Here is a 26,158-nt window from a genome sequence, read left to right as displayed (position 1 = left end):
AGAAAAGTGAAGCTGTATTATGATTTGGGGCTTGCACCAACAGAAATATTGTGCTTTCTGGCATTAGCAGACAATGTTGTTATCAGGAAACGAACTCTGAAACGGGTTCTTTTTGTCAGTTGCAGACTTTTCAATGCCCAATTCACCTAAAAACATCCAAAATTGATTGTCCTCGTCCATACTTGTACGTCAGTCCTTCAGGCAATACAGAACTTCAAATGTTTCGATCATTCAGTGAAATTTCACATTTCTAACTCATAATTACAGCTTTTCAAACCTGTAATTACACTTTTGAAAACTTGTTATTTCCATTTCTAAACTTGTAATTACGCCTTTAAATCTAGTTATTACACCTTTAAAAACTTGTATTTTCATCTTTTAAACTTGAAATTACACCCTTAAAACATGTAACTACAACTTTTTATAAGTCGTAATTACACCATTTTAACATTGTAATTACACCTTTATAACTTGTAAATACACCTTTACAGCTTGTAATTACACCTTTACAACTTGAAATTACAACTTTACAACTTGTAATTACAACTTTTAAATAAAAAAATGTTATCAATGAATTTGGCCCTAATAGGCTTTCGTAGAAATGTAATGTATTCCATTGTTCGGTACCAGCATTTTTTAAACTAATTTTCCTCTGAAGGGAGAGCATCGGGGAATCTGTTTGACAGAGGAAAGTGTGAGTACGTGACAGCGTGATTCATTACGTGTGAATAGTAATTCCATGCTCAGGGTAACAGGGTTAAAAATTACTGAATGATTTAACAAATTAAGATATTAATATTTTTAAACCAGTCGTGGTTGGAGGTGACTCATACAATCAGATGTTGGAAAGAAATGATACCAATTGCTTCCAGAATATGTGAACAAGCATCTTAAGTCCTAGCTCCACTGATAATAGACATTAATGCAAAAGATTCTTTTTCCAAAATATAAAACAAAACAAACACATTTGTATGCATGGCAGTGAAATCCTTACTCATCGTCGTGATGACCTTTTGTCATCATCATAAACATATAAAGTTCTTCTGTTATGTACAACGGAAACTACGACGTAAACAGTCGTTAATTCTACACGAAATAACAGACAGAATGGAGTAGTTATAGTACATTTAATACACCTTGCCAGTAAAAGCATGCAGATGCCAGAATCGTGCCCAAGCATGACGCGAGCAGCTTGTTATTTGTTCAACATTATCCATTACGGTGGGTGGACATGTATTTTCCCTTCCTTGTATTATAAGCATTGGCAGCAGAATAGGGCGACTTCCATCAATACTGACAACGTAAAGGTGAGTGTTTTTGTTGCAACTATATATGTATGCAGAAAATAATCTACAAGAGTACAGTTGTCATAAAATTGACATACAGTAAACTACGGTTATAACGAACACGCTTATAACGAACTGACGGATATAACGAACTTACTTTTTGGTCCCGACTATTTGCTGTAGTTATGCTGTATATATGCTTATAACGAACTACAGTTATAACGAACTAAAATAAGTAGTCCCTTTGAGTTCGTTATAACCGTACTTTACTGTATATTGGAAAGGTTATTCTCTAAAAAAACACTTCACACGTTGTCCTGCTACATGTTTTCTCTATGATTTTTTTTTTTTTTTTTTAGATTATCATGGTCTTCCGCAGCTTGCTGGGTGCGATTGCGGGGATTATCGCCAGTTCCTGTCTCGTCCACTGTGACAGTAAGTGAGTCAAGGAACAAAAACGCTCCTTAAAATATAAAAGTATGTACATAATCTGTTCTATTTGTAGGCAGGAAGTTGTCCTGATGAATAATAACGGATGGACCTTCTGTCATTCCGTATTGTAACGTTGAGAAAATGTAATGTAATATAAAGCTGAAACTATGATTAATAAACGGAACCAGATTTATAACAATTACAATAGTGTTAGTTTCAATATATGTTTAGCCAATACATAGATCATGAACATGGGATCAATTATTACATTGCGGAATTGAATTCTTGTTTTAAAAAACCCATCCAAGTTGTTTTTATCTCGTTTTTGAAAATATATTGAAGGCAGTACACGTGGTTTGTGGTTTATGATTATGGCCTGTCATCATATTTCCTCGAGTCATGTCATTATGACTCGGACATAAAGATGTCGTACCTGCCATGTAACCACGAAAAAGCCGGTTCACACCTTGGTGGAAGGAAGTCGGAGAGGGTTGTAAATCATTGTCAGTTTTAAGCATGTTCTACACATAAACATGTCGTTTCTAATTCCGATGTTATTACCACAATATATAACATGCAAATAGACGTAATTTGTTATATTTATATATTTCTGACACGACTTAAAGTAACATGTGGGTCAACATAAAAATAACGTTACATGCAGGAGGAAAATACTTCAGGGAATGATTGATTAGTATCTGAGTGAAATTTGACCTTTACCTGAACTTAGCCTCTACAAAACCAGGGGCTCTGATTGGCGGAGCATGCTTCGTTGAATGTATGTTAAAGGGGAAGTGTACACGCAAAAATCACTTTCTTTCTTTTTCTAAACAAAACGCAATTTTAGAATTAGTTAGTATCTGTGTTTGAAAATATACACTCATTTGTTTTCACAGTGAAAGTAGGAAGCTCACAATAGTGTGAAAGTGATATGCCGTTATGAGGCCTTCGTTTTACGAGCGAAATAGGCCTGAGTTATCCCCCTTAGAATATGACGTAATTGGTGCCAATTCAACTGGGTCCCTGTCTATTCTCAACGCAAAAGATATCAAGGACCAGTTTGCGGTAAAACAACATGGTCAATGACACACTCCGGCGCAGCATAACACAATTCTGGCTGGCATCTGAGATGCTAGAATCACAAAACTGTGCCTACACCACGTGAAGCGGCTCTAACAAAGCATGATGACGTTATAATGTTTATCAATTGGCACCAATGACGTCATATTGCAAGGGACATAAGCCATGGTGTTTTTGTTATGGAAATAGAACACTTGGTAAATGTGAAAAATATAAATCGTTTTAGTGCAAAAAATATGTTAATTAAATATGATGTTTTTATATTTTTGTCTATGACACTTCTATGTTAACACTTTTAATGTGGAAAGAGTACAAGAAAAAAAGGTACATTTCCGTGTGAACTTGCCCTTTAAGTTATTGTTATAATTACCTCATCGTTCCGAGGTACCTGGCGTGTCATTGTGACGTCACAATGTTGACGCCACAATGCGCTAAGCACATTTTCGATAGCTTGGAGTTGATTTATGTTTGAGAAGCAAATATATCACAATACCCCCCCCCCTTCCCGTCGTGAATAAAGTCAAACACAAATGGTCGATTCCGTATTTTTATCACAAGAAACCGTGGAGATTCCGGGTCAACATAAAGAATACTGCTGAGAGCGGCTTTCTGCCAAAATAACAACAACAAAAAACAAACAAACAAACATTATAACAAAGAAATAAACATGTCCAAAAAATCATAAGAGCAGTAATTCATCCAGATAGTTTGTGAATGCAGGAGTTGGAGTGCTTGGACATTTACCAAAGGGAAATATTATATTTTGCTATCAAGAGAAACATAACAATTCCTTAAATGCAATTTGTTCATAGAAAAATACAGGCACGGAAAATGTTATTTTCTGCAACTTCAAAAAGACAGACTAAACTATCAACTGAATGTTTCACCTTCTCAAACTGCAGTCAATCCAAATGTTTCTCTTTCTCATTCCATGTACTATTTACATAAAATATAAGAAGCAAATATACTATTGCCTTTGCATGTGTTTGTGACGGGTGGCACCGGTAGGGCAGGATGGGCACCTGGAATCATCACTATTTCATAATGATTCATAAACTCATACTGATCATATTATCGGAATCTTACAATTGACTCTGATGAATATGGAAATTGTTTATTTGTTCATAAATATTCATAATGTATGATCTACTCGGAAACAAAAGATTAATTTTGAAAAAAATATCACCCAGAAGGGATAGTCGTCGTTGTACGTTCTTGTCCGCGTTGATGTTCAAGAACTTAAAAAAAATTCTTTGTAGACTTGAGTATATACCAGTGGAATTTCTTTTACTAGGTACAATGTAAGGCTTGAGTCACACTGGCGTAGCGAATGAGTCTTTATGCATTGCATCATTCGTTGCGTGAAGACACCGCACTAAAACAAATTTCGATAACATGCAAGCTGATACGGTGAACCTATGTGATCAATTTTTGACACATAGAAAATGGGTGACTGAATAAAGTTTTATGCCACTTTAACCATATTCCAACAATATCACGGCTGGGGACACCAGAAAAAGCCTTCACACATTTTACCAATTAGGGGATTCGAACCCGGGTATTCGACGTGACGAACGAACGCTTTACCCACTAGGTTACCCGACCGTCTCCATAGGAGATGACAACACTGTGAGTTCCATGACGTCAAAAATTAGCACTCGGGAGGTCTCAAAGTATGTACGCTTCGGGTGACCGGGGCGCTGTGCTCGCCAAATTTGTAAATGAAGCTAAATAAAGACCAGATTTATTCGTTTTGACCGTTATTCCATTATTTGTTTCAGGATGCTATATTGTTGGAAGCCCATTGAATGCGCGGGAGTTTGTGTTGCACTATGGTGGCTTCGAGCGAGTTCTCATGTGTGATGGCAAGGAAGTGTTCAACACAGACAGATGTAACTGTCGACAAACCACTGATGGTAAGTATCCATGCAGTCAGTGGGGCCTGATAGAGTCTTTATGGTTCAAGTTTTCAGATTGGTCTCATTGTGTTTTTTCGATTCACGGTGGTATTCACGCAAAGAGTAGACATGTCTTCCATTCCACGAAGACCTTTGTAACCATAAGGAATATTGCTAAGTGCGTCTTTCAACAAACAAACAAACAAACAAGCAAGCAAGCAAACAAACAAACAAACACACAGACAAACAAATAAACAAACAAACACACAAGCAAGCAAGCAAGCAAGCAAACAAACAAACAAACAAACAAACAAACAAGCAAACAAACAAACAAACAAACAAAACCACACATAAACAAACAAACAAACTAGCTTTATCACATGAAATTAATATTTCAAAAAACAACATGAATTCATCCAGATATTATGTGAATGCACGCATATTTTGAGGAGTTGGAGTGATTTGACCGGGCAGATATCAGAAGATAATATTTTTTAAATATTTACCAAAGGAAATGTATTTAGCTTTCAAGGTAAACATAACAACCCCTTAAATGCAATTTCTTTTATACAGGCAACAGAATTTTAATTTTCCCGCAACTTCAAAAAGATACTTAACTATTATGACACAAATATATGTATTACTATTACTGCTCAAATTGTCACTCTTTTGTGTCTCAGTCTGTTAAATGCATGTCTCAAGTCTTCAAAGTTCAAAGCATATGCGGGGCGGACGGGTAGCCTAGTGGCCAATCGTTCGCTCCTCACGCTGAAGACCCGAGTTCGATTCCCGACATGGGTACAATGTGTGAAGCCCATTTCTGGTGTCCCCCGCCGTGACATTGTTGGAATATTGCTAAAAGCGGTGTAAAACCAAACTCACTCACTCACCTACTCAAAACATATGCCCGTTCCCTTCACCAATCCATTTGAATACCACTTTCACTTGACAGTTTGCGACAAGCGCCCTCTGAGCCGAGATGGAACAATCTTTCAGCAGTTGACTCAGGCAGGAGAATGGGTGGACCTGAAATGCCCACTTGGGCTTATCTTCGTCAGAGATCTGTGTATTTGCGGCTTTAGTTCCAGCATTCCGAGGGATCAAAGAAACGTTGGTAATATATATATTTGATCAACTGTGTCCAGTGCTTGTTAGAGGCGTCGAAATGGATCGGGGCTCAGACTTGGTGAAATGATTGATAACGGCTCTCCGTGCCCAGATCATTGGTCCAGCACACGTAAAGATCCGGGTTAGAATAGGTACATTTCTGTACCAAGTGGGCTTTTCTGCAAAATATTCCGCTACCGCGGAATCGCGGAATACAGCGGCGACTGCTGAGTTGATTGGGTGGTAAGGCTTGGTGACATGGTTGGGTGCATGTCATCGTACCCTGACGGCGTGGATCGATGCGCATAGTACCAATCACTGGATTGTCGGAAATGATTGATAACGATTCTCCGTGCCCTGATCATTGGTCCAGCACACGTAAAAATCCGGGTTAGAATTGGTCTTTATCAACCCATGATTGTAACAAGCGACTATGCGTGTCGTAAGAGGCCACAAACGGGATCGGGTAGTCAGACTCGCTGACTTGGCATGTCATCGTATCCTAATTGCGTGGATCGATGCTCATGATGTCGATTACTGGACTCTCTGGTCAAGAATCGATTGTTTACAGATCGCCGTCAGACAGCTGGAATATTGCTGAATGCGGCGTTGAACAACAAAGAGAAACACAAACCTTGGTCTTTCTTTCACTTACTGGGTCAGCCTGGCCGAGGCTTGATAATTTACAAAAACGTTGTGACATAGCTGTAATATTGCAGACTTCAGCCTTAAGCAATGTTCATTCGCTCACATTTCTGAACAATTTTTATTGGTAAAATATATTTGGAAATGATTTGGTACTGAATGGAGCCGACCATAGTTGCATCATCTAAGATCACATCAGTTATCACATGATAGTTGACGAATTCAGTATAATACCCCGTCTTTCATGCTTCGTTTCCCAAACCGTAATATTTCTTCACGAAACTTTTGTTTATTCGCAAATTTGCGCTAAATTGTAACCTTTCACCATTGAGGATTTTTATCAATATTTATTGTTTACGTTTCCAAGGCAACATGTTTGACTTGAGTTTAAATGAAGGTAGGATTTGTGTCCGGAGAAATTTACCGTTTCATTTCATGATGCTGAAAAAGTCCTATTACGATACATTTTTGTGTTTGGTTTAATATCATGAGCGCAAAGGGAAGAATGGTGTAATGTTTTCACGGTCAGTTGATTTTGCCAGATCCGTCTTTTGGATATACCGCAGTTTCGATTTGTTTATTCCGATTTATGTCATAAATATACATATGATTTATTTGATATTATATAACCATGTCCATAAGTGAAAGGGCTAAAGATATTTTTGTCTTTTTGTTTGGAGAGTCTGCGTGTAAGCGAATTGGGTGTCCGACTTGATACAAGCTCTCTAAATTCAGAAGGTTGTTCTGACCTGTATAGACAGAGACAGACAGACAGACAGACAGTCTATTTTAGTCCCACTGTAATGGGATGTCGAGAGATCTTGTGTAGCGGGAGCGAGCACAATGCTCTCAGTTTAATGAAATGCGCCTTTTGCCAGCCTTGTTTCAATGCAAATGATTAAAATATACGTAGCTAGATTATACATCAAATTGCAGGACAGTAAAAAGATTATGTTTGTGTCTCTCTGTTGATGGCCATTCATGCATTAAACACTGGTATTACCACCTGCAGAGTGTTACATGGAAGAGACGTCTAACCTGACTGACTTCCGACTGGTGATCAACAAACAAGAGAGCGTTATGACGTGTCCAGACCATCTGATCTACAACCCTCAGGAATGTGCATGTGTCGCGCGACCAAATCGTGAGTACCATGACTTGCATCATCACCCCACTGAGTGAGTAAGTGACGCCTTGGATGATCATGAGGTAGTGAGTGCGATTTTGAGTGATATCGTGTGTGTGGTCTAGAAAGAGGTGAGTTAGTGAGAGTGGGTGAGGTCTTGAGTGCAGTCGTGAGTGAGTGAGTGGGTGGGTGAGGTCTTGAGTGAAATCGTGAGCTCGTGAACGAGGTCGTGCGTGAGATCGTAAGTCAGAGAGGTAATGAGTGTGTGAGTTATTTTGTGAGTGAGATTGAGAGTGAGGCCGTGTGAGAGGTCTTGTGTAAGTCGAGTGAGGTCTTGAATGAGGTCATAAATGAGTGAGTGAGTGAAGTCGTGAGTGAGTGAGTGAGTGAGATCGTAAGTCAGAGAGGTAATGAGTTGGTAAGTTATTTTGTGAGTGAGATTGGGAGTGAGGTGTGTGAGGTGAGTGAGGTCTTGAATGAGGTCATAAGTGAGTGGGTGGGGTCTTGAATGAGGTCATAAGTGAGTGAGTGAAGTCGTGAGTGAAGTCGTGAGTGAAATCGTGAGCTCGTGAATGAAGTTCTGAATGAGATCGTAAGTGAGAGAGGTAATGAGTGTGTGAGTTATTTTGTGAGTGAGATTGAGAGTGAGGCCGTGTGAGAGGTCTTGTGTAAGTCGAGTGAGGTCTTGAATGAGGTCATAAGTGAGTGAGTGAGTGTAGTCGTGAGTGAGATCGTAAGTCAGAGAGGTAATGAGTGGGTAAGTTATTTTGTGAGTGAGATTGAGAGTGAGGTGTGTGAGGTGAGTGAGTTCTTGAATGAGGTCATAAGTGAGTGAGTGAAGTTGTGAGTGGGTGCGGTCGTGAGTGAAGTCGTGAGCTCGTGAATGAAGTTCTGAATGAGATCGTAAGTCAGAGAGGTAATGAGTGTGTGAGTTTTTTAGTGAGTGAGAGTGAGGCCGTGTGAGAGGTCGTCTGTAAGTCGAGTGAGGTCTTGAATGAGGTCATAAGTGAGTGCGTGAAGTCGTGAGTGAGGTCGTGCGTGAGGTCGTGAATGAGCGAGAAAGCCCGTATGTATTTTCGTGTGTAGCCATATCCCGGCAACACCAGTGTGGACATGAAGAATGGTCTCCATGCTCTGTCTTCAAATAAATAAAGTGACAAAACCCTTTCCATATCAAAGTCAGGACATATCGGTATGCGAACTAGATTACTCTACCACCCCTTATAAAGTTGTATCTCCGGGAACTGGGGTCATTATAGGATCAGTGTTTTATCTTAAAGAAAGAACAGGCGTTATAGCAAAAGAAGAGATACACACCAATTGCGATTCCAGTTCTGCATCCTGATACCATCATTTATGGCCCCTGTAGGGATCCGGGTTAGAATATGTCCTCAGCACCACAACGACTAAATGGATGAAATGGTCAGGCACCGTAACGCGAATGGTTGCGAGGATTCTTCCCGAGTCACAGTTTTCGTTCAAGACTTCATATTTACAAGCCACCTTAATACACCTATAACATTCACTCACTTCTATAACTAAATGGAGTTTTATCCCTGAGCTATGCCACTCAACGATGATGTTTAGCAACATGCACTAACCCAAGCACTCGATAGTCCCTCGACCACAAATGTTCTCTTCATCGCTGTGTAAATAAGTCGTTATTTCTTGCAGATTGTGACAAGAGAAGATATGATCGAACTGGGCACTTCTTTGAACAAAACACATTTGGCTCTACATGGGTGACAATGAGATGTGCTCAAGGGTCACTGTTTAACTCCGCTACTTGTAAATGTGATATCCCAGCACAAAGGCGCTGAAGGGTTTGGATTGAGATGTGATTTCAGTAACATGTGAAAAAAAAATGTCATAGTATAATTTGTTGTCGGTTTTTGTACATAATAAAATGAATAAATATTTAACAAACACTCTGAAATTAGTTTCGTTTCATAACCAATACTTTTGTGTGAAGTCTTTGTGGTGTCCCCCACGGTGATATTGTTGGAATATTCCTCAAAAATGGCGTAAATCCATAATCACACACTCACTCACTCAATCAATCAATCAGTTTATTCGGTAATAAGGCCTCAGACCCACGTACAGATATATACAATTTTGTTTCACATCAAGTGTTGCATGATATGATATTTTCAGGCACGAAGAACGAAGACAGATATCATCTTTAACATAATTGTCTAAGTTCTCAAGACAGTTTATATCAGAAGAGTTCAACATTCTAAGTATGTATTTCTTAACGATTATTACCAGTAATAAAGTCTAAATATTGGAAATAATTTGAGCGATTATCTTCATAAATAGGGCAAACAAGAATGAAATTAATTTCATTTTCAACTGCCCTTAACTTGCACAATGGTCAAAACCGAAGTGTCTTATCGATGCCATCCCTCCTTCCTGTGGTATGTATAATTCCCAGTTCTCTAAACGTAAAAAGGTAAGCATACGTCGGTGATAATGATGTCTTAAATAATGAATACAGTTCTAATTTCGAGCATCCAGAGCGACCATGACACTCATTAACCCTCAGTATAAACTCATAAAATATTCAGGATCACCAGCACCTTGAAATTCCCAAACATGTTCGAAGCCAAGAGATTATAACATATTCTTAATAGCAGAACCCCATGTATTCCTACCTAAACGGCATCAAACCTAACTTAAATATCGTAACACCGTTTTGGATATCTCTCTTGAGACATATTAAGAAGCTTAAACCAGTACATTAAACATTTTGTGTAAGAATCAATATAAATACCATATCAACCACTGCAACATTTATAGATTTGGAACTAATAACCAAAACAGATTTACAAATCTTCACTTGGAAACTTTCGAGAAACACCCTTTATGAACCCCCTATATCTCCGAACCATATAGTTTTAATCTGCGAGTCGAACATTATAAACAACACTTTAGGAGCGATATTTCGAGGTTGTAGAGTGTTGCATGGAAGAGACGTTTAACCTGACTGCCTTCCGACTGGTGATACACAATCAGGACAACTGAGCTGTTTTATAGCTTTACTTGCTTTCAAAACCAATGTCTGAACTCACACCGTAACCAAAAGTTATCTAAAAGATAGACATGACATGGAAACGTACAAAGCTTAAGGGGTAAGGTCAAAGAAACTGCTCAAACCAGTCACTGGATAACGTCAAACCAACTGATGCTCTTACCGGTTGCTGGATAATTATCTTAAACCGACTGTTGCCCAAACCGATCACTGGATAACTAAGTCAAACCAACTGTTGTTTAAACCAGTCACTGGATAATTACGTTACACCAACTGTGGTTCAAACCGATCAGTGGATAATTATGTCAAACCAACTGTTGTTCAAACCAGTCACTGGATAATTATGCCAAACCAACTGTGGTTCAAACAAGCCACTCGATAATTATGTCAAACCAACCGTTGCACACACCGGTTGCTGGATATTTATGTCAAACTAACTATTACTTAAACCGGTCACTGGATAACCAGGTCAAACCAACCGTTGCTCAAACCGGTCACTTGATAATTAGGTCAAACAAACTTTTGCCCAAACCGGGTACTGGATAATAATGTCAAACCAACGGTTCCTCAAACCAGTCGCTGGATATAATTAAGTCAAACCAATCGTTAGCCAAACCGGGTGCTGGATAATTATGTCAAACCAACGGTTCCTAAAACCAGTCGCTGGATATAATTCTGTCAAACCAACCGTTGCCCAAACCGCTCGCTGGACAATTTGATATAACATATAACATAAGTAATTGTGTCAGACAAGTGTCACATTATGTGAATATAAATGGAAATAAGTTTGATTCTAAGTTGATTCTCATAATTCATTGAACTTTAGTTCACAAAGGCTTGAGATTCGAAAGTGTTTGATACACACAAAACACAAGACTGATCTGGCCTCGATTAGCATTTCTTATCCTGGATTGTGATCTGAGAACATCAAGCAGTACAAATTGTGTTCATTTCAAATTTTCATATCCAAGTACCCACATGGGTGCAATGTAAGAAATCCATTTCTGTTGTCCCCCGCCGTGATATTACTGGACTATTGCTAAAAACGGCGTACAACCATACTCACTCACTCACTCACTCATATCCAAGTAAGGTTTAATTTCATTGTATACATTCTGACCCACAAACCGGTATATCCAAGTTCATTATTGTTGTAAGTAAAGGTTTTCGACAAATAAAATGTAACAAATTTGTTCAAGAAATGTATGGCGCCTGGCGTTATGAAATCCAGTGTATGAAATTAATACACATGCTTTCGAATTTTTAATCCTGTCTATCGTTTTAGAACAGATGATTTGAGACTGATTTTGTAATCAACAAAAAAATCCACGTTTTATTTATCCGCTGATTATGTATCTGTACACTGGGGTCGTCCGTTTAAAAAGCTTCGGTTGTGAACATCATACCCTTGCTCTTGGGTTTCACTCTAAGGTGCTCCACGCATTGTGTTGAAATCATGCTCATAGCGGCGTTAAACCCCACTCACTCATTCCTTGAAAATACAAACCACACTCACTCATTCCTTGAAAACACACACCAAACTCACTCATTCCTTGAAAATACAAACAAAAATCACTCATTCCTTGAAAATACAAACCAAACTCACTCATTCCTTGAAAATACAAACCAAACTCACTCATTCCTTGAAAATACATTGTTACCGTGGACTATGGACTACTACCGCGCATTATCATAGATATCCATGTTATGTTGTCTGCAGTACTAAAACAGTCAAAGTAAACAAGATTAGCGTATTCGTCGACGTCTCTAGATGTTCAGCTGGCTATGTGAAAGATCAACAACAGGTCTGTGTATTATAACTGTTATAATATAATGGACAGCGTTGACTGTGCGTTAAGCCAATTTGTTATCCCGATCCGATATATTATATTTATGAATATTATAAATAAAAAGAAAAAAAATTATGCAAGCAGAACTACTTTTACTTAACTCTGTGCACCGATGTAATGTTGTGGTTTCCCCGTGTAGGAGTACTGATTTTTGCAAACATGGATGCAAGTCATTTAACACTATATCATAAATGGGGCGGTTTACTCAGGCTTTGTTTTCCTACACAGTTTCTAAAGTTAAAAACAGTGAAATGCAATGTCTTAAACTTCGAGTATGTTTAAGAAAGACATTATATCACAAGGAAAATTTACCCTCGTCTGTTTCCGTATCTTTAATGTCAATAAGTTGAATAACACCTGATTTATTCATATGAATATAGTTAATCTGTCTTGGCTTGTGGGTTTTACAACACATATCCTTCATATTGGGGTTTTCCTTAGCTTGTATTGAGTAGCACAAACATGTATAAGGATTGATTACAAATCTGTATTAACTTTGTCAAAGGCTCGTACAATGTTTTTCCTAATTAATTATATTTACACTGGACAAATAATCTGTATATCTCAATCTCAAACACGATAGTGGGGATAAAATGAGGTTGTAGAGGTTGCTCATGATGTCAGACCAGACAGGTCCTGACTCGATTATTTACAGACCGCCGTCATGTAGCTGGAACAAACAAGACCTATCTGTGTGCCTCTCTGACGACACCTCTACGGGTGAATTCTGAGCAGAACTTTGCCCGTCCTTTCTAAATGAGTAATGCTTGTGGTCTTGAGCCAGTCAAACAATATGGCTTCATTTATGATCAGGGTTACAACTTTTAATTTCATGGCCTCAGTAAAGCTTTGAACACGTTTTATGGTAGACGTGGCGAGGGCATTTCTCAAATATGACGTATCACGATGACGAATCAGTTACAAAATTCCCTATTTTACTTGTTCCATAAGTTCCCCTGATTTGTCAGGTGAACAACTGACTTGCCTTTGCATGTGTTTATGACGGGTGCTACCGGTGATGCAGGATATGCTCACCTTTTCGCCAACAACTGGTATCATTTCAAAGTGCATGCACATCGCTATATAAGTGCAATAATCTTGAACACGACGTTAAACCCCCATTGGCCAATTAAAAAGTCCACCTGATGCTAGCTCCAGTGGTAGTGTCGTCGGCTCTCCGCACAGGGAAATATCGTATCGGACTAAAAGATCTGACTTTATCGAGATTAAGTCCTACATCTCTGTTTGAAAGCAACACGTAGAAGGACAAAGCAGGAGCTGGGTGTTTAACACTTTACCCACGGGTATCTGGTGCTGACAGACCAAGAATAACCGTCAATTGATCCCAACACGGTCAACTCTGCAGAACCCCCAAACAATGAGCTTGCCTTGCCCCGACGTTTCTAACGGTATAACTAAAGATAAAATGACAAATATATTTGTATGAATTACCCTTTAATCCAAGCTAATTTGCATTTATGAAAGCTAATGTATTCATCCTGTTCGCCTGAAGCATTTGGTTCAACATTAACATATCAATTATAGATTTGTTATTGTTTGGCGGGGCAGATCTGGGCTGTACGTTGTTCTGTATTTGACTTTGCCCTTGTGGCCTGAAACCGAACTGTTGCTGTTGTCGCTGCTGTTGTTGCTGTTGCTGCTGTTGTTGCTGCTGTTGTCGCTGCTGTTGCTGTTGTTGTTGCTGTTGTTGCTGTGACGGTTGAGACGAAGGCTGATTCATTGACCCAAGTAAAGCTGCAAGAATCACTCCCAAACCTGTTCAATAGAAACAGTGCAAATGCAAGTTTACCTGCAATCAAATACAATTCCAAAGAGAATTTGCTTGTTTTATAATGCCTTCTGGTCGAAGTGTCCATCCATATGATTCCTTCTAAGAGTTGTCTTGGTCCTGTAATTAAATCATAATTTCAAATATGATGATGTCATGATATGACATATACCAAACCGAATAAAAGAAGTCTTGGCGCATGATTCCAGGTGATCATTCCATCAACGAAGGGTTTATAGTACGGATGTCAGCATGTAATTTTGGCCGCATATACATGTTGTTACTTTAACCCTGTGAATGTTGGCAAATACATATAGTGACACTCAGAAGGACATTTTTCTTCAAACACCTCTAAAATAATGAAAAGGTGCAAAGGGTAGTTTTCTGAATGACGTCGCCATTGTTTCGGTCCTATGGCAACGTGGATGATCTAATATATGTACCATTATTCCACTCACTGGGTGTAAATCTATAAATCAACGACAAATAACACAAATAAACGTGATGATGTTCTTCCATCATTGTAAACTCTATGTGCCTGCATATAAGTCCCAACACGTTGCCGTTTTGTAAACTATGGATGTCATTCATAAATGACATTGTCATTGTAGTCGAGGTGTGTCTGTCAGTCGGCCAAATAATCTACACCATTCGAACCCCATCCATGCCCCACCACCTGGTCACCGATGATGAGCTTACCGCGTCGATCACGTTGCTGACTTTAATGTAGTAGAGGATTTATGAAACAAACACTTCTGACAAATTTGAAGCTTTAGTAATATTTATTTGGTCGGAATTATTATCAATGTTTACATGGGGTATGGTGGATTCTGACTTCGATCCTGTAAACAAAAGATAATAACGAATTGCATGCGATTGTATTGGCTAAAACACAATTATAAAACAAGCGGTTTGTGTTTGTCATACCATCAGCGATCACGACAATTGATCATGGGCACAACACCTTCAAGTCTTGAAAGTAAAGTTTCAAAACGTACACTGACTTTGCATATGAATTAAAATATGTCTCTCATCATTCTATTCTGAAAGTTCATATTGGACAGCAGCATGGCTGGAGCAAGTTGTTGGAGCGTTAGAGGTTGCTGCTGTGGTGCGGTTTGTTGGAGGCTACCGAGCCCCATAACACTTGAGCGTCCCAGCAATGATTGCAAGTTCAAAAGATCTACAACAGAAGGCAAAAACCGTATGATAAATTTGAAATTTTCAGTTATTCGAATGTTTGTAGATAACAGTCTTTAATTTAGTGCTTTGAAATTATCAAACAGGTTTAACAGAAAACAATAGTTTTGACATACGGTTTTCGCTCTTTTGCTAGGATGCTTGATGTTAATGATCATGTTGTTTTCAAACGTTAAACTTTTTATTTTGATATTATGAATTATATTTTCGATTTGAATGTTATGACAAAGTTGCTAGCCATGCCTTGATTTCTGCGTAGCAATTTCCGGGATGGTCTTTGAAACAAACCACCGCCGCCGAAGCCCAAAAGGCTTGCCCAATTCACTACAATAAAAACACATGTTGTCAGCTGCTATTGTGCATGAACGGTCTCGGACAAACGTGACAGGGAAACGGGTATGGCAGTAGAAATATAATCAGCCTCATTACTGACGGGTCACCAAGGTAGGTATGGAGGGTGTTAAATATTAACAAATATGCCAACAAGCTTCCGTAGGGTTGAGTGCGTTGACAGTTGAAGGTCACACTGAGTGGAGGATTTTATGAAACTGGAAAATTTGGCGACTATTACAAACAATGAAAAGTGCAAGATTGATGGAAAAAAGCTTCTTAAAACACACGCCTGACCACAAACAGTGGTGTAGCCCGTGCACGTGCAATACATGACAACTAACAGTCAATGTGAGTACAGACTGGTTCATTCCAGATGCAATTGACCTGCACTCTTTGAAGTTGAAAATATGACGTTTTTTGAATATTTTTGTTGTTTATATCTGCGTGACGCCAACAATGACCTCAGTAATGACGCTTGGTATATTGCATCTAGAAATAAAACAAAACGGAAAGTATTTTCATCATTTATTTCACAGAAAATGGTTCTGATTTAAGACATGGCGGCCCACATAAAAGCATTTTGATTGCTTTGCATCTGAGCTTGAAGCAGGTATGGCAGTATTTGATTTATATTAAAACCATTTCCGCCTCGACCTTGATTGGATCCAGCCATTCCTGCACAACGAAAAGCAATATACAAAATATATCGTCATAAACAAGTAACAATATTAGTATTCTCGACGTCACTTCACGACGCCATGAGGTCATGTCCAAATTACACCCTCAAATAGAATAAGTCGTTTTACTGAAAATGGTGAATACATCAAGGATAAAAGTATTAACTTTGGTAAAAGGGATGTTCTTATTTCGCACAAGTATAATTCCAGAATATATACATCCTTCAGATAGATTTGAAGGAGAACTCTTTTTGAGAAAGGCTGTCTTACTGATATTTTGTACTACAATGCAAACTGACTTATGCTTACTTTAAAACGTAAACATCTTGACAAAATGTTGAAATATATTTGTTATTGGCTTGAACATGCACACTGTAATAATTCAATGTATATATCAAACCAAAGGTACGCATAATCGTACGTTATGTCATCTTATTGTTGTACAGTCACACTATAAGGGAATAGGAATTAGGAATTATAAATATTCCAAAATCATATTTACACTTGCAGGTGTCCTTGGATAGGGTAATGTGAGGTATCACCATAAACTATTTAAGAATATTTTCTGTCCAAAATGAAGATTAAAAATAGGATCTTTGTTTGTGTTTTGGCATAGACTGGATGCAAAGTCCTTTTCTTATCAAATACAAATATCTTACAAATATTTTATACCACAATGCAAATTTACTTATGCTTACTTTAAAACGTCAACATCTTGACAAAATGTTGAAATATATTTGTTATTGGCTTGAACATGCACATTGTCATAATTCAATGTATATATCAAACCAAACGTACGCATAACCGTACGTTATCAAATCAAATCTTATAGGAAGCCTGACTGCTTGTTGATATATTTATCATACAGCTGTATGATCAAATCTAGATCGCTGACTGGGACCTGGCTATCCATACATCAAGACGTCGTAATGGTTTTTTTGACGTCACACTATTCCACATCACAACCGAATCTGGGTTATATTACATATTGTAATATTAAAAATTAAAAACAAATAAGACATTTTTCCTTGTGAGCATTGATGAATTTCCTCTTTGATTATCTTTTGCTATAACGTGTCCATACGTGTTAAAATGGTTAAGGAGCGGTTGGGTAGCCTCGTAGTTAAAAAGTTCGCTCGTCCCGCTGAAGACCCGGGTTCGATTCTCCACATGGGCACAATGTGTGAAGTCCCCCACGGCGATATTGCTGGAATAATGCTAAAAGCGGCGTAAAACCATGCCCACCCACTCACTCGCTTATCTACTCAGATAGTTAATTTCCGCAACCCGCCGAAAAACCCTGTCCCTGCTACAACCCCTATTTCTCTGTCACGTGGGTTTACAATCATTTAAATAAGCAGGAAGTGGTTCCTTGGCATTGATTTATTAAACAAGTAATTTTGGACGATTTTAGGCCTCATCCAGTAATGGACTACTGTTTCACGATCGACAGATAACGCAATGGACGGGCTAGTGCTGAATGATGAATGATGTCGTACTGTTGTTCACAGTTTTGTATGTTGATAATAAAAAAGAGCCTGTGAAGAATATATTTTGGAAGTATACATTGCGCAGATTTCCACGTGGTGCACACCACTATATACGTTTATATCTCTATAAACGCAAACAATATAACACTTACACTTGCCATATCTTGTATTATGAAAGAGTGAGTGAGTTGGGTTTAACGCCGCTTTTAACAGTATTCCAGTTATATCACGGCGTGTCAGCTTAATGTGGGAGGAAAGCCCGAAGTGATGCAGGTCTCAGACGTTTACCACTTTGGTGAAATCCACGAGCACGGGTATGGTGCTGACAAACCTAGAAACATAATCGGGGCGAACCGGGATTTGAACCCACAATCATAGGTATGCCCAAGGGACGCAACTCTGCACAGCGAATCGCGGCGCCTTAGACGACTGGGCCCCCCGTGCCCCCCGTGTCCCCCGTGCCCCCCGTGCCCCCCGTATTATGAAAGAAAGTTAATAAGCCAAAACAGGGCAGAGAAGACCTATTCTTCCCCTGATCTACACGGGTGACAGATGACGAAAACGTGCACGTGACATACCCATGTGTATGAACCTTAGCATTTGAAACAATCTTCTGTGAAGGATAACAGTATCGGTACTTATATTCTGATTGAGAATTTTATATCTACATTGGCCGTAACAATTCCTGGACGAGGTGTGTCGTACAAACGTGTTCTACATTGCATAATTATTATAAAAATAACAGGCAGTTTTATTATCACAAATGATAATAGAACACCTACGTGTTTCAGTCACACGGGACCAAATTTACCAAAATGACAACATTCCTAACTATTGTAGGGAGAGAGTGAATGTGCTTTTTTAGGAATATCCAGCAATATCACGGCGAGGGACACCAGAAATGGGCTTCACACATTGTACCCATGTCGGGAATCGAACCCGGGTTTTCGGCGTGATGAGCGAACGCATTAACCACTAGGCTACCCGACCGCCCCACTATTGTAGGGAAGGGAAGATAACTGGTAGTTTATTGTTGTTAAGACTATTTTCTGGCGTTGTCGTTTTATATTTAAGAGTTCAAACAACAAGTTGCTTACCCTGTGCCTGGCAGTAAGCCGCCATGAGGGTGACGATGATGAAGACGACGAGCAGCTTCATGGCGATGCTGGAAGATGAAATAGATGCATCACATATCATCAGCTGTAATGTCTGCACCGCCTTCGTGAGTCTAGTGGTAGAGTGAGTGAGTGCGGTTTTACGCCGCTTTTAGCAATATTCCAGCAATATCAGGGCGGGGGACACCAGAAATGGGCTTCACACATTGTACCCATGTCGGGAATCGAACCCGGGTCTTCGGCGTGACGAGCTAACGCTTTAACCACTAGGCTACCCCTCTAGAGTCAGAGCGTCCGGGCTTCGACGACCGGCCACGTCATACCAAAAGACTAAAAGAGATGGTACATGTTGGCGCTCGGCATTAAAGGGATTAAACAAGGGCTGGTCGGTTCGGAGTCGGTATTCTGTGTCTGAGTGGGGTATTCAAGTTAAACTGCTGCATGGTATCAAAGTGAGCTGACACTATAAAATCGGCAAGTCAACTAAGTTGTTTTTATTTACTGTATAGTTGGGTTGATATACCAAACAAATCAATTCAATTAGAATAACAACTCTTTTTCTGTTTGCCTGTGTGCCTCAAAAAATGGCATTTCCTTAACTGAGAGCACATGTCAAGCAGAAGTGATATCAGAGCATTGTACATGTTATTATTTAATCAAAATTTGTCAAACCAGTCTTATCTTCTTTATAATATTACATATTAAATGTCATGTACTCTTAGGTAACTGATATAAACCAAATACAAATAGCATCATATATCTGTATTCCGATAATTCAGCATAAAGAACCAGTGATGCACATGCCAAGGTGTTAATATTATGGTGATTGAGTTGGGTTTAACGCCGCTTCTAACACTATTCCAGTTATATCACGGCGTATCAGCTTAATGTGGGAGGAAAGCCCGAAGTAATACAGGTCTCAGACGTTTACTACTTTGGTGAAACCCACGAGCACGGGTATGGTGCTGACAAACCTAGAAACATAATCGGGGCGAACCGGGATTCGAACCCACAATCATAGGTTTCTGACGTGCCCAAGGGACGCAACTCTGCACACGACTGGGCCACCCGTGCCCCCGTTAATATTATGGACAGTGTTTACAATGGCGTGTAAGGTTAAAGCAGACACATATTTTTTTTTTCAGAAAACAACATAAAGAAAAGGTTTTAGCGTGAGTGAGCGAGTGAATATTTTTTTATGCCGCTTATTGCAATATTTCAGTAATGTCACGGCAGGGAAAACCAGAAATGGGCTTCACACATTGTACCCTTTGGGTAATCGAACCACGGTCGTCGACGTGACAACAAGGCCACCCCAGTTTTATCGTGAGGGCAAGGGTGTAACGTTAGCTGCACTCTGTTGAAACGATAACGAACTTAATAAAATAAAGAAAAGACGAAACGATTTTGCAAATAACATCACACTGACGTTTTGGCTTAAAGATAACTACAACTAATTAGCGTTCACTGTTGTATATGATATTGTATTGACCACAGTACAAATTATACAAATTGTATACAATACACATTATTGTATTGTATAAAGATAGAGCTGAAGAGGAAGAGATGGGAGGTGTACTTACACTTGTGGGCGATGATGGCGACTGATAACACTTCAGAAGGTACAAAGCCGTTTTGAAAGGGGAAAGGTTACCATATATTAGAATGTAAGCACTGAAAGATGTCAGAACGACATGGTCTAATGGCGACATGACACTTATGACTCACGCAAGTTTGACATCATGTCACTGTTGCTGACCGCCCACCGTAACATGGAATGGCCGAAGGACGTTAACGAGATAGATTTTAAAGTCATGAACATTACATTAACTTACATAATGGAAATTTATCAAAATAAATATTTTAGTCAGCGTTATATGTAAATGTTAACAGTATAATATGTATTGGAAAAGCCTTGGTTCCTTCTAATTTGCATGATACATACATATATACTTGAACTGGTAAAAATGGACGCCAACACAATTGGTGTCTTCTGAGGAAAGTGGCTTTGTTCGAAAATGCTTCGATTCTGTTCACCCAGAGGTAGTGAGTGAGTATGGTTTTACGCCGCTTTTAGCAATATTCCAGCAATGTCACGGCGGGGGACACCAGAAATGGGCTTCACACATTGTACCCATGTCGGGAATCGAACCCGGGTCTTCGGCGTGACGAGCTAACGCTTTAACCACTAGGCTACCCGACCGCCCCTCACCCAGAAGTAAATGCATACCCGGTAGGATGAGATGGTAACGTGACTTCGTGTGCCTCACAGCCTCACAGACAACATGGGCTGTGTACACCCAAGGGAGCTGATAATGGTCCATTGACCGGGGTAATGAAAACGTAGGGCCATGAACCTTCAATCAAGTGATCGTCGTCATCATCATCATCATCATCATCATCATCATCATCATCATTGTTTACAGATTAAAGTAAAAAAATGCAGCAAAGAGGGTTTGGGTAACCCTGGCACAGTCAGGCTGGTTGGGCTCATCATCAGCTCAGGGCCCTTGCCCCCTTTACACGCAGTCCAGACAGCGAATGGGACTTCTCCAAGGAAACGCCGCCTAGTCAAACCCACCCAGAACTTTTCGGAGAATGTGAAGACTCCCCAACACTGCAGCCTTCAGCCTACCCAGATTTTCCGATTATTCCTGGTAGCAAACCCGGGTACTCTCCCAATGTCAGTCAACAGATTGGGAGGTACCAAACCTAAGGCACCGAGCACAATGGGGAGTCGGACAACTTGGTACTTGGGATGCAAGCGTGACATTTTGAAAGCGAGGTCTGCATATTTGTCATGTTTTTCCTCAATCTTGTCAATCACGTTACTGTCAAAAGGGACAGAAAATTCAATGATGTAAATGATTTCTTTGGATTTATCAAAAAGAACAAGATCAGGTTTGTTGGCCTGGATACGTTTGAGGCTGTAAATGGGCCTATTCCAAAGGATTTTGTATTGATCATTTTCCATGACGCCTTCTACATATTCCGGGTCGTACCATGGGTGGACCTCTGTGTCAAAACCACAAGCATGGCGAATACGGTAATAAAATGATCGAGTCACCCAATCATGTCGCTTTATATACTGTGTCTGTGTCAAAGTTGGACATCCACTGACAATGTGGTGGACAGTCTCATTAAATTAATTACATAATCTACATTTCATATCACATTTTGATGCAAAATCACACTGACGGTTTCGATGAGAACGTGACTGGTCCTGAGCAGCAAACAGAAAGCCTTCTGTTTCACTTTTCAGGCCAGCCGACTTCATCCAAGCGATAAAAGGTGACCAACGGGATCGTGTGTTCAGGCGCGCTGGCTTGGTTGATGCATGTCATCGATCCCAATTGCGTGGATCGATGTTCATGATATTAATCACTGAATTGTCTAGTCAAGACTCGATTATTTACAGACCGTCGTCATATAGCCGGAATATTGCTGAGTGCGGCGTTAAACAAGAAACCAATCACCCAAGCGATTGACTCTGCAGGGTTGCTGATTTTCTCAACACACTGCACATAAACTCGATGCAGTGGTCGTTCAGATAGCCTCTCCTTGAAAAACTGAGTCTGGGCCGATTTGATATGGAACTTAGCTTGGTTCACACTCTTTTCTGTACCGTCCAGCAGTACAGAACCATCATCAAAATCAACACTGACATTGAGATTATGTCCCACACCCTTGGCTCGTTTAAGTAAACTATGGAATGCCTTGTTTTCATCACGAGTTTTGACTGTTTTACAAGAGGATCATTAGACAAATAAATGTGTGCAAAAGTGCACAAAACAATTCTTTCATGAAGAGCCCCAACGTTAATCAAACCACGCCCTACAATAATGATTTGGTAAATATAAGCGATTGAGGGAAGAGCGAAGCTGGTAGGATCTATTGTCTGACATGATTCTTCGTGTGAGGGTGTCAATACCCTGAATTTCTTGTTTCGTCCAATCAACAACACCAAAAGAACAGAAAGGACGGGTACTGCATAAGTATTTGTGGCCTTAACTTCATTGCGAGCGTTCAGCTCTGAACTCCAGATTTTCTTAAATCTACATTTGTACTCTGCCCGAAGTTTTTCCTTGAGATGGGCATTCAGGAGTTTGTCCCTAATCTGCATCCCTAAGTAATTATAGGCCCGACCTTCCACAAGATGACTCCTCCTCCAATTATTATTATTATTATTATCATTATTTACAGATTAAAATAAGAAATGCAGCAAAGAGGGTTGGGGTGACCCTGGCACGGTCAGGCTGGTTGGGCTCATCATCAGCTCAGGGCCCTTGCCCCCTTTACACTCAGCCCAGACAGTGAATGGGACTTCTCCCAGGAAGCGCTGCTCAGTCAAACCCACCCAGTACTTTTTCGGAGAATGTGAAGACTCCCCAACACTGCAGGCTTCTGCATTACCCAGATTGTCAGAAGGGCTGTATTCCTGGTAGCAAACCCGGGTACACTCTCAATGTCAGTCAGCAGATTGGGAGGTACCAAACCTAAGGCACCGAGCACAATGGGGAGTCGGACAATTTGGTACTTGGGATGCAAGCGTGACATTTCGAAAGCGAGGTCTGCATATTTGTCATGTTTTTCCCCAATCTTGTCAATCGCAATACTTTCAAAAGGGACAGAAAATTCAATGATATAATTTTTTTAATGTTTTCAATGGATTTATAAAAAAAGACAAGATCGGGTTTGTTGGCCTGGATGTCTGAGGCTGTATACTGGCCAATTCCAAAGGATTTTGTATTGATCATTTTCCATGACGCCCTCCACATATTCCGGGTCGTACCATGGGTGGACCTCTGTGTCTAAACCACATGCATGGCGAAGACCTTAATAAAATGATCGAGCCACCCCATCATGTCGCTTAAGATACTGTCTGTGCCAAAGCTGGGCATCCACTCACAATGTGTTGGGCAGTCTTATTATCATCATCATCATAATAATAATAATAATAATTATTATTATTATTATTATTATTATCATTATTAGATAAAATAAATAAATATATGCAGAAAGGAGGCTTTGCCATGTTTTTTTATCGGAATTTTAGTGTCAAAGGGATATCAGATTGTGATAAATGTAATATAAATGATTTCATTGGACTTTTCAACAAGGAAAAGCCGAACCTAGGCATCCACAGACAAAGTCTTGAACAGGCTCATTAAATTCATTACATCATCTACATATGTGATATGTGAATCAGCATGGAACACTGGGATTAGCATGGGACATGCTATTCTGGTCTACAGTCCATGATAAGCAACTCAACTGGCTTCACTAATCTCTCTGCCACTGAAGCTGATTAGGTGAAATTTTGTATACTGGTCGACTATGCTTCTCGTCAGAGGCGACTAACGGGATCGGGTGGTCAGGCTCGCTGACTTGGTTGATGCGTGTCATCGATCCCAATTGCGTGGATCGATGCTCGTAATGTCAATCACTGGATTGTCTGGTCCAGACTCGATTATTAACAGACCGCTGTCATATAGCTCGAATATTGCTCGAGCGCGGCGTTAAACAACCAACCAAACCTGAAGTCGAGTCGTCATTGTACGACACAAGCGTCTCATCGATGATTGTGTGGCCCTAAGTGATTAGTGTGTGTGTGTGACTTAATTGTGTTATTGTACTTACTTACATGTACTTACGCTACGGGGGCGGTCGGGTAGCCTAGTGGTTAAAGCGTTAGCTCGTCACGCTGAAGACCCGGGTTCGATTCCCGACATGGGTACAATGTGCGAAGCCCATTTCTGGTGTCCCCCCCGTATGAATATTGCTAAAAGCGGCGTAAAACCATACTCACTCACTCACTCACTCACTCACCCACCCACCCACCCACACACCCACCCACCTACCCACTCACTCACTCACTCACTCACTCTAATTTGCCTTTTACGCATAATGCATTAACAAGACTGGTTATTTTCTGGCGTTGTAGTTTTGTAAATACTGTTGGAAATGAAAAAGAGAGCACTTAGTTTTATGTAAAATGATATGCTATCATGGGTTCCCAGCCTTGTCGACCAAGCACGCATTGGAAACACTGCACACAAACACATCTCAACAATTGAATCCGATATGTGTTGAATTTGTATGCCCGCTATTTCCAATGTACTGAAATGCTATTTCCCTTTTCATTTCCAACAGCATATTATAGAGATAATATAAGCTGGTGTCCTGTATGGAACGTATACAATTCGTATAGGTTATCCGTGAGCGTTATTATATTCATCGATGCGTGTGATTTAGGTACTTCGATGTGTTCATACACATTTTGTGTGTGAAAAGGAGTGCTAGTTTTGTGCTATCGTATGGAAATTAACCAATCAAAATCAAGCATTCTTCGCTGGCATGCTAGAATCTTCGGTGCGACTACCTCAAATTTCAAACACTGAAGGTTTACATGAACCTCCTAATTATGAACGAAATGTAAGTGAGTGATTCTGTTGGGTTTTTACACCGCTTTTAGCATTATTCTAGCAATGTCACGGCGGCCGCGGGAGAGACCAGAAATTGGCTTCACACATTGCTCCCATGTAAGGAATCGAACCAGGGCATACAGTGTGACCAGCGTTGGTCCTCATTAACCAGTAGTAGAACGCTAAAGAATTACCCGCATTAATAAAAAACTCATTTCAAAGATTGTTCAGGCGTTGTTATTCTGTTAACGGACCAAAAAATTGATATGGATCTCAGAGTTAAGGGACAGTATCTATATTTTTTAGTCATTGCTTCAAATCAAGCAATTCTCTCTGTGTCCCCTCCACCTCCCCCACACGTATCCTTCAGGAAGTTAGGGAGTTCTCCGCCAAGTCAAAACGCCAAGTCGATCAGGACTTCGAGAGGTATTGCTTTTATTCATCAGAAAGAGAAAAGTATATCCGTTTATTATTAAAAGTACAAAGTACAAGACTGTACCACCATCAAGAAAGACCAGTATTTATTCTCGGGTGTTTAGTCAAATTAGGGGATGCTTGATACAGTTTCCGTCGTAGTAAACATCATCAACGCCGGCGAAATGAAAAAAGTTCTCCACCATTCATAAATTCCATCATCATCCAGGGTTCAAAGAAGTTGTTGGAACGCTGGTAAA

At 39.8% G+C, this 26,158-nt stretch overlaps 1 protein-coding gene and 1 pseudogene across 1 annotated transcript; one reads left to right on the top strand and one right to left on the bottom strand.

The window, feature by feature from the left end:
- Nucleotides 1-1,151: 1,151 nt before the first annotated feature.
- LOC139464797 (uncharacterized) lies at nucleotides 1,152-9,394 on the top strand. Its single transcript, XM_071246305.1, has 6 exons — nucleotides 1,152-1,307; nucleotides 1,646-1,721; nucleotides 4,580-4,714; nucleotides 5,649-5,810; nucleotides 7,461-7,592; nucleotides 9,249-9,394. Exons 1-6 carry the CDS (start codon nucleotides 1,152-1,154, stop codon nucleotides 9,392-9,394), a joined length of 807 nt encoding a protein of 268 aa, XP_071102406.1.
- A 4,526-nt stretch (nucleotides 9,395-13,920) lies between these two features.
- On the bottom strand, nucleotides 13,921-20,716 carry LOC139464955 (glutamine-rich protein-like; annotated as a pseudogene).
- Nucleotides 20,717-26,158: the final 5,442 nt, after the last annotated feature.

This window comes from Haliotis cracherodii, unplaced genomic scaffold (assembly GCF_022045235.1).
Source record: "Haliotis cracherodii isolate W230 unplaced genomic scaffold, xgHalCrac1.p SCAF_17, whole genome shotgun sequence".
In the NCBI taxonomy this organism is placed as follows: domain Eukaryota; kingdom Metazoa; phylum Mollusca; class Gastropoda; order Lepetellida; family Haliotidae; genus Haliotis; species Haliotis cracherodii.
This window is presented reverse-complemented; position numbering and strand designations above follow the sequence as displayed.